This window comes from Hippocampus comes, unplaced genomic scaffold (assembly GCF_001891065.2).
Source record: "Hippocampus comes isolate QL1 unplaced genomic scaffold, H_comes_QL1_v1.1 scaffold98, whole genome shotgun sequence".
NCBI lineage: Eukaryota > Metazoa > Chordata > Actinopteri > Syngnathiformes > Syngnathidae > Hippocampus > Hippocampus comes.
In genome coordinates, this window is record NW_017804832.1 from 420,905 (window position 1) to 430,976 (window position 10,072).

Here is a 10,072-nt window from a genome sequence, read left to right on the forward strand (position 1 = left end):
GCTGAGCAGTGATTTTTTTTTTAATGCATATATACCGTATTTTCCACACCAAAAGGCACACTGGATTATGAGAGGCACCTTCAATGAATGGCCTATTTTGTAAATTTTTTTCCATATATTGGACGCACCGCATTATAAGACGCAATCTACAATGCATCCACTAGATGGAGCTACGCTCAAGGAAATGCCAACAGAACGATCAGATGTCCGTAAAACATATTTAATAAAGCGGCGACACAGTTCACTTAACCAACAGCAAGTTATAACATTGACTCGTTAACGTTGAACTCTCTTGCCGCTGCTCTATTTCCGTGTTCAGCTGCGTGTTGAACTCTGCGTTGTAAGCATGTCTTGCGCAAGGAGCCATTTTGGGGTCGAAATATTACCGTAATGACCAGACACAAGGCGCATCACATTTTAAGGCGCACTGTTAGCTTTTAAGAAAATGGAAGGCTTTTAGGTGCGCCTTTTAGTGCGGAAAATATATATTTATTTGCTTTTGTGACACCATAAACTTGAATACAAGAAAAACAAGACCGAGAAAGGGCTTTTGTGTCCAAGTAATCATTTCTTTACATGTACATAAGCAAGCATTGCAACGTGAGCGACGTTGAATCGCTGTACAGCTCGTTCGCCATTCACTCCATGAACTGCGTCATCTTTTCATATCCCAAATACCGCCACAGATACTGTTGATCACACAATCAGAAAGCGAGTGACACAAGACATAGACGGGAGCGACGGACGAGCCAATACGTCGCTCTTGAAAAGCATTGACAACTTACGTCTGTGTCGGGACCTTTGTCAGCTCCGGGACAGGAGAAGGTTACAAACTCATGGCAGCGTTTGTGAACTACAAAACAGCACACTGGAAAACAAAAGCAAGAGAGAGATTTGCAAGTCAAAAACAGGAAAGTAAGGTGTCGAGACACACGTACAGAAAATGAGGTCAAATTTCTTCTGTCACATTTTTAGCTGGGCAACCAATCCTCTGCTAATACTGAAAATGAGTTGAGATGCTTCATACCCATACCCAAAAATAGTGCTTGGGTGCAATCTTGAGGCATCTTGGTAGCAGGGAACTATATTGGAGTTAGTTGAGGGGCCTCCTTTCGACAAAAGTGATACTCTGGCGCCATCTTGTGGTATTTTGGTACCACTGCACAATGTTGAAGTGAGCTGAAGCGCTTCATTTGGTTGCTTTGGTGCCACCCTGTGGCATTTTGTTGTCAAGGTACGATGTTGAATTAAGTTGAGGAGCTTCATTTTGACAATCGTGTTGCTTTGGCACCGCCTTGGTGCCAAGGAACTACAGTAAGTTGGAGTACAGTGCCTTTATTTGGACAAAAGTTGGGCTTTGGTGACATGTTGTTGCCAAATAACTATATTGAAGTAAATTGAGGTGCTTAATTTAGACGACCGGATTGCTTTGGCACCATCTTGGTGCCAAGGAACTACAGTATGCTGAAGTGAGTACAGTAACTTTATTTGGACAAAATTTGGGCTTTGGCGACATGTTGCCAAATAACTATATTGAAGTAAATTGAGCTTAATTTAGACAACCGGATTAATGTCGAGTAGCTTTATTCAGACGAAAGTATTCTTTTGGTGACATGCTGGTGCCAATGAACTATGCTGAAGTGGGTAGCGGCACTTCCTTTAGACAATAGTAGTATGCCACATACAAAAGCAGGAGGAAGACACGTTTTCTTTGTCGCGCCAGAGGCTCACATTTTTAAAAAGCGGTTGCAATGCTGAAAATATGTATGCGTGTAAGCCCACTTCACTCGTAAACAAGGCACAATCAACAAAACCATTCTGCTTGCTTGCAAGGCCGACAAGTTTGCGGAAAGGAAAGCCAATCAAGCTCGCGCACGCACAAACGCCCACACGCTCAATCCCACACACAGAATGTCACCGGCGTCACTGATGGAGGCTGCTGCAGCCGTCGGCTAGTTCCAAGACGCCGTGGGGGCATGGCACACATGACACCTGACGTCATTCGTCTTTTTTTTGGGGGGGGGGCACCCATGTACATCTGTGACAACAACACAACACTCCCTCTGTCTACTTTTGTTTGGAATGCCCCCCCCCCCCCACACACACACACACACACACTTGTCCCCCTTCCCACACAATCTGTCAGCTTCGGCTTGTGTCCAGATGCAAGAGAGCTAGCCGGTCATGTGCGCTGTCGTGCAAAATCAAGTTTGCCACTCTTTTCGCTCCATTGAGTCGTCCAGTAAACAGCAGCAACTTTTAGTGATAACTCTCTTATAATGAGCACTTTCAGGAGTAATGAATGTTTGCACAAGGTTGGTTCGGAGAACCGAATACTCTCCGGGAGGTGAATTTCCCCTCGGAGTGGAGGAGCAGCGAACAAATTAATCTCTTTCACTAATAAAGAGGAAATGTGAGGGAGAGAGCGGAGGGGATAAACAACTCAGCAAAATAGTTAGCCTCGCACTTGTCATTTTGATGATAAACCGCCGCCACCAAAATAAAATGTAGATGCAAGCTGGATTTAGATGACACACAACTGGAGCAAACCAGCTTGCCGACAATAAAGAGGACACAAGGCCGCCAAGATAACTTCCATTTTGGATGAAGTGTGCCTATTGGGTATAGAAGCCCCAACACTGACAAATCTGGCCACAAACTTTGCAAAGTCAGCTGATTCTACGAGGTAATATTTCTCCATTGTGAGACAAATACCGTATTGGCCCGAATATAAGACAGTGTTTTTTGCATTGAAATAAGACTGAAAAGGTGGAGTCGTCTTATATTCAGGGTCTAGACATTATACCCATTCGCGACGCTACATGGTGCCAGATATCATTGAAGCGAATACTGAACTTGACTCCCCAGGCCAAAGTGAACCCCTGTCACGAAGAATAAAAATAAAAATAGCGGTAGCACGAAGAAGAAAAATAAAAAATTGCAGGAAGAAAGAAAAGAGAAGAAAATAATAGAAGAGAGAACAGAAAATGGAGAAACGTATCGACAATCTGGAGAAAAGTGGGTCGAAGATCGGCCAGGTTAACCGGCAGCTGAGGAGAAGTTATGATGTCATTTACATTTCAAAAACCAGAAGCCATTCATTTACGAATGTGATTGCACTTTAGTTTACATATTTAAATGTTCAAATATTAAGATTTGAATGAGGCAAAATAACATGCTTTTTCTGTAAAATATATTGTTATAATCATTTGTTTCAGATGTACTGTAATTATTTTCTGTATAAAAATTAATTTTGTGTTCAAAAAGTCTTTCTTCAAACGAGTCTTGAAAAAGAGGGGGTCATCTTATAATCAGGGCCGTCTTATATTCGGGCCAATATGGTAAATGTTTTCTTATCTCAAGAAGAAGAAAAAAGTGATATCACAAATGTGCACAATTGCTTGTATAATCACCGATTGTCCAACGAATCGATTAACCAGCTCAACATAGACTACATTCAGTGCAATGGGAAATTGATGTCATATACCATATTTTCCACACTAAAAGGCGCACTAAAAGCCTTCCATTTTCTTAAACGCTCACAGCGCACCTTAAAATCCAATGCGCCTTGTGTATGGTCATTACGGTAATATTTCAACCCCAAAATGGCTCCTTGCTCGAGACATGCTGACAACGCAGAGTTCAAACTTAAGGCGATCGGTTAGGCAGTTGAACGCGGAAAGAGAGCAGCGGCAAGCGAGTTCAACGTGAACGAGTCAATGTTATAACTTGCTGTTGGTTAAGTGAACTGTGTCGCTGCTTTATTAAATACGTTTTATTGACATCTGATCGTTCTGTTGGTGTTTCCTTGAGCATAGCTCCATCTAGTGGAGGCATTGTAGATCGTGTCTCATAATGCGGTGCGCCCAATGTATGAAAACAATTACAAAATAGGCCATTCATTGAAGGTGCGCCTTTTAATGTGGAAAATACGGTGTATATATATATATATATTTACATTTGTTATTGTAAAGTGTTTTGTTATTGTAAAGTGTTTTGTTATTGTAAAGTGTTTTGTTATTGTAAAGTGTTTTGTTATTTATATATATAAAACATTTCTAAGCATTTCTAATAGGTACAATAGCATTGGTATGAATAACGGTCTCGTCTCCTCCTTGCTTATTTTATTGTGTCTTCACATTTTGCTTTCAGCTTTTCAGAGTCACAATCATCATTTCAGCTATTTATCGCCCAGCACAAATGTTATGGCGACCCTTGTGATCCACATGCTACCACCAAATGTGATTTCTGGACTCCTTAAGGCTCACGACAGATGGAAGATGGTTGACTGTATGAGCACACTCCCACAAGCAGCCCTTTTAATTCTTCCATTGAGGCCAAAATAAGGGGGAAAAAGAGAGAAGAAAACCAGTTCACAACCTCATTTAATCCTTGAGAAAAAGTAAGGTAATTTTTTTCCCCCTCTTCTTCCGGGAAGGCTTTACAGGTCTCCACCGTCAACGAAATTAAGAAAGCATTTGCATTTGGGAGCAAAGCAGAGGAGCATGAATCATCCCGGCTTTTGTCACAGCGATTAAATCGCATTGAGGATTTATTGTGGTAGATCAGGTTTCTTCTTCTGCTCCCTGCCGTCATACAATATAGGAATCGAGGTCTCTGATGACGTCCACATTTCCACCTCGCCATCAATCATTTGGTCCTTAAAACGCACACGGAATACACGCACTCCTCACATTCTCAGTTTTGATACTCTTTGATCTCATTATGGGTGACAATTAACTGGCAAATGTTGCAAAAGAAAAATCAATGAACCTTGACTTCAGCAGTAGTTGGATGTGACATTGGGGTTGCTCATTTGCCAAAGAACACTTTTACTCGACAACTATCAGCCATAAGAAAAAACTATGGTTGCTTGCTTCCAGTCCAAATTGGCTTGTGGCAAACCTGGGTGACATCACACACGCTATGATTACGAGATTTCAAATGCAGTAAAGGTCAAAGACCTTTACTGTATATTGAGGGTTGTGTGTCCCAAAGATCATATGAGCAAAGTGTTTTGGGGCCTTATGCCACTGGCAGGGTCACTCATGGCAAACTGGTCCTTGGTGAGTTACCAGACCAAGAACAACTCCGAGACCTCCTATGGTGCACAAGAACTTTGGAAGACGTTTTCCCCACGACCCAGATGTGGGTCACGAGGTCCCACTCGGGAGCAGGCCTGGGAGTGAGGCTCATTGGCGTCCGCCTGGACCCGTGGGGCCTTGGCCGGCAACAGCCCGAAGAGGCAACATGAGTCCCCCTTTCCATGGGCTCACCACCTGTGGGAGGGGCCAAAGGGGTCGGGTGGAGAGTGACCTTGGCTACAGAAGCTGGCTCGAGGGATATGGAAGGTCACCTCTCTGGCAGGTCAGGAGCCTGAGCTGGTGTTTGAGGTTGAAAAGTCCCACCTAGATATAATCAGGCTGTCTCAGAGTATGTCTGCTGCTTCTCCGCATCGAGACGAGCCTGATGTGGTAGATCGGGCATTTGGTGATGATGCCTCCTGGTGAGGTGTCCCACCTGGAGGAAGACTCGGGGATGTCCCACAACACGTTCTCTCGGCTGGACTGGGGACACCTTGGGATTTCCCTGGAAGAGCTGGACGAAGTTTCTGGGGAAAGGATAGTCTAGGCTTCACTGCTAAAACTGCTGCCGTTGCGGAATGACCTCAGATAAGCAGAAGAAAACGGACGGATGGATGGATGTTTTAAATGCAGCACCATGCTCCAGCTGTGGTTGTTGTTCAAGTCCTCTAGAAATAAAGTTGAATTGAGCGGATTCAAAAAAATAACGTCTCTAATATGTCTCCTTCAATGTTCACAACAGACGGAATATCCGATTTACTCCAAAACAGTTTCCACTGGCACTTTCCCAGACGGATTTGCGAGACATTTTGTCAAGCAAACCATCTGGCGTGTCAGGTTAGCGTTTAGCATCACGTCGGCCAAGGGTAAACATACGGCGAAAAAAAACACACCCCGAGGGTCGCACCCATAAATTGTTCAACAACGTAACAACATTATCTCAACCGAGTCTGACGGGACATGAAGGAGAACAAAGTAAATCCGGTCGTCTCAAATAAATCTCCTTGATGACTCATGTGGCGACTGGCGAAGTGAAAGGAGTGCAGATCTCCACAGATGGTTGCGTCCAAACATTGAGGCGTGTGCGAAGTGGCGGGAGCGGGAGGTGACACACTGACATACTGTAGCGTCAGGGATGTTAGGATTAATTACTGCAAGCTTTTTTTTTTTTTTTTTTGCTTTTGGTTTTGCCAGCCTAATTGCTTCGGCGCAGCGATATGGGCATTGCAAAGCAGATTACGCAACGGCAACGTTTCCTTCTGAGGGGATGCGAGCACACGTTGCAGTTTGCTCGAGAACTGAAAAAAAAAAAAAGCTCATTATGCATCGTGTTTGTATGAATAATACTACCACGTGAAAACCTCGCACATCACACTGTGGAGGAAGCTCTAATCCTCTTCACTCGCGCTGACCCTTTTGAAAGTGTATTTTGGCACCGGCTAATCCGGTCAAATTGGTAATATACCAAGTTATAGCTTAAATTCGATTAATGGCAGTCATTCAGGAGAAAGGTTTATAGTGCAGAGAGCGTGAGATGTGAGATAGAGAAAGAAGAGATGGATAGAGAAAGACAGGATGACAAAAGATACATGAGAGAGAGAGAGAGAGAGAGAGAGAGAGAGAGACAAAGAGATAGCTAAATACAGTAGATCGACCTTCAAAGAGAAAAGGAGAGAAAGACATGAACGGAGGAAGACTGAGGTGGAGTGAGAGATACAGTAGATAAACAGAATGAGCCAGATAGATGCTAGATCAAGTGAGAAAGCTAAAGAGAAAAAGACAAATAGCTAGCTAGAGGGAGAGAGCTCGAGGTAAAGACAGATAAGAAGAGGAAGAGAGACAGAGAGCGATAGAGAGAGAAAGAAGATCGAGCTACAGATGGACAGCTAGCTAGAAAGAGAAAGTAAGAGATAGCTAGCTAGATAGCAAAAGAGAACGAGAGAGACGTAGGGAGAGAGAAAGAGCTACTGTACATGGAGAAAGAGAGTGACACAGAGAGAGAGAGAGAGAGAGAGAGAGAGAGAGAGAGAGAGAGAGAGAGAGAGAGCGAGCAAAAGACGGAGAGAGTGAGAGAGAGAGCGAAAAGAGAGAGCGAGACCACCTGCGGGGGCCAGACCTGCACAATACCCTCCAGTCACATCCAGTCAATCTGGACCCCCGACGGTTCATCGGGAGCAAAAAGCGCGTTTACGTCTGAGTATAGAGAGAAGGATGTGCATGCGACAGGTGGAGAGATGTGCAAATGCAGCTCAACATCAAACGACTTCGGCTGTCACCGTGTTATACCCTTGGAAAGGATGCACATTGAAAAACACGTAGTTATGTCTTGTTTCAGGCAAGACGGTGGACGAGTGGCTGGTGTGTCACACATGCCTCGCTGTTTTGAGGTTCTGGGTCTGAATCTCGAAAAGCTTTGCAAACGCGTTAGGCTCTTCAGTCCATCCTCTTTTGCATGAACCCTTTTGCATGTACGGAGTTAAGAAATGATCAGTGGCGCCTGACTGTCTCTTGCCAGGTGTTGGTGGTATCAAACACTCCTTTTTTTTTCTCCCCCTCTTTGAAGGGGAGATGCATGCGTGTTACCTCTCGGTTATTTTTAGCAGCAGCTTGGAACAAAGAGCGCTGAACCCCAGTGAGGTGCGCAAGTGAGGGAAGACATTTCCTCTCCACCTGGCCCATGGATATTTATAATTGCACAGGTGGTCCGATGCTGTGACTGGCATCCGTGTGCAAACAAACACTGGCAGATCTCAGATTAGACTGTGTGTGTGTGTGTGTGTGTGTGTGTGTGTGTGTGTGTGTGTGTGTGTGTGTGTGTCTGAGAAAGTAAGACCGGAGAGAGTGAATGATGGGAAGAAGGCCATTTCTGTCATCAGAAAGTGCCAGTGGAAACTGTTTTGGAATAAAATCACGGAAGGTTGATCCAAAAAGCCAACGGGAGTGTGACGCAGAAGCGTGACTCCTTTCAACCCGCCTGGATCGTCCGGTTCTCATGAGAATTTGAGGAGGTCAAGTGTGAAGCTTACCGAGCAACCAGATCTGTTTACCATCTCGACCACTTGCACTCAACAGTGCCTTGCCACTGAAGCTTTTACGGTCACTGTGTGAAAGAAAAAAGAAGGAAATGAAAGATCCTTTAAACTACGTATCTGTAGGTGTGCTTTGTTTTGATTTGAGTAAAATGACATTTTGTTTCATTTATTTGAGGTACAAATGGCATCATGCGGCGGCCCGGTGGACGAGTGGTTAGCCCCACAGTGCAGAGGTGCAGGGTTCGATTCCGGCTCCGGCCTTCCTGTGTGGAGTTTGTATGTTCTCCCGGTGCCTGCGTGGGTTTTCTCTGGGTACTCCGGATTCCTCCCACGTTCTAAAAACATGCATGGCAGGCTAATGCAACACTAAATTGTCCCTCGGAGTGTGAGCGCAGATGGTTGTTCGTGTATGTGTGCCCCGCAATTGGCTGGCAACCAGTTCAGGGTGTACCCCGCCTACTGCCCAAAGACAGCCACGACATCAGAATATGGATGGACAGATGGAGGATTTTTCTTCCCTGCAGCCATAGCTATAAATGACAACACATTTACCATGTGTTGTTACCATGTGAGTTGTACGCAAGCTTTCATAGGTCAAACTTAAAAAAAAAAAAATATATATATATATATATATATATATATATATATATATATATATACACACACACACACACACACACACACACACACACACACACACATCACAAAAAAACTGGTGTACTGGAAAAAAAAGTCAGCACGTTTTAAAAATCAACCACAATGATATATTTAGGGACACGTACAGTAAAGCCATTTCTGACGGAAAAGGGTCATGACAACAAAACCACGATAGAAACCAAACCGAGGATTTTGTGAACCGTTCCATCCCTGACCATTTCCCGGCACCTTTGGGAAATCGCGTACAAGCTATAGAAACCAAACGAGAAGCGTCGACCTGCCGCAGCAAGGCAATAAAGTGATCGGCCGCAACAAATAGGTTTGGAGGTAAAAGTTTGCCAAATGACAGAGACACGCTTAGAACAATGGCTGACAGCGAGTTCCACAAGCTCCGCCTCACACAGAGACGGCTTGACCTTGAAAGCATTGAGCAAGCACTTCACAAAGATGGCACATTGGAATAAGCACACAATGCTCCGAGATCAGACAAAACCATGAATGATCTTTCCTCCTTGACACAAAGCCGTAAAAGTTCTCAAGGAATTTGTGCTTATCTCAAAATCATCCCCCACAACCTCAACATTCAGAAGGATGAATAGGGAAAGCAAATCCGTGCAAAAGCACTGCACCGTATAAAGAAAAGGGAGAAAGCATGACTGCATTTTGCCTCATTCAACTGCCTCCCAGTTGAAATTTACTGTCTTACCAAACCTAAAATAAACCAAACAACCACATTGGTTTGCTTTCCAGTTAGCTCGCAAACAGTGCAGCAACACATGTAGACAGACAATTTAACGGCACTGAGTCCTGTATTCTTTATTGCCTGCACTGAAACAACTGATATTAGTGCTGTACTGATGAGCTGAGGCTGGATTTGAGGCATCCATATCGGACACTGGTGTCAAACTCAAGGTCCAGGGCCAGATAAATCATTTTATGTGGCCCGCGAAAGCAAATCAAACAGGTCAACTTGCATAATGGTTGCTAAAATCTCTACCAAAATTAAAAATTCTCATATGTAATAAATAAGACATATTGAAAGCATTTTTCTTGTAACCAAACCCCTCATTACAGTAACTTAAACAATAGTTGGATAAACCGTTATTAGTGACTTTTTTTATTTGGTTTCAGTCATAACGGCCCTCCAAGGGAAACGGTAACGAAAATGTGGCCCACGGCAAAAATGACTTTGACACCCCTGCTATAGGATATTCGGATATCTGTCTGTCCGTCTGTCTTTGACTGCCCCCATGGTGTGGATTCATGTTAGGGTGTGTGTGTGTGTGTGTGTGTGTGTGT

At 44.0% G+C, this 10,072-nt stretch overlaps 1 protein-coding gene across 1 annotated transcript in view; it reads right to left on the bottom strand.

The window, feature by feature from the left end:
- prkcab (protein kinase C, alpha, b) overlaps positions 1-10,072 on the bottom strand; it is an 80,908-nt gene that overhangs the window by 48,846 nt on the left and 21,990 nt on the right. Inside the window, exon 3 of the mRNA XM_019868890.1 lies at positions 786-868. Within this exon, the coding sequence (XP_019724449.1) occupies positions 786-868 (83 nt within the window). The remainder of the gene's footprint in view (positions 1-785; positions 869-10,072) is intronic.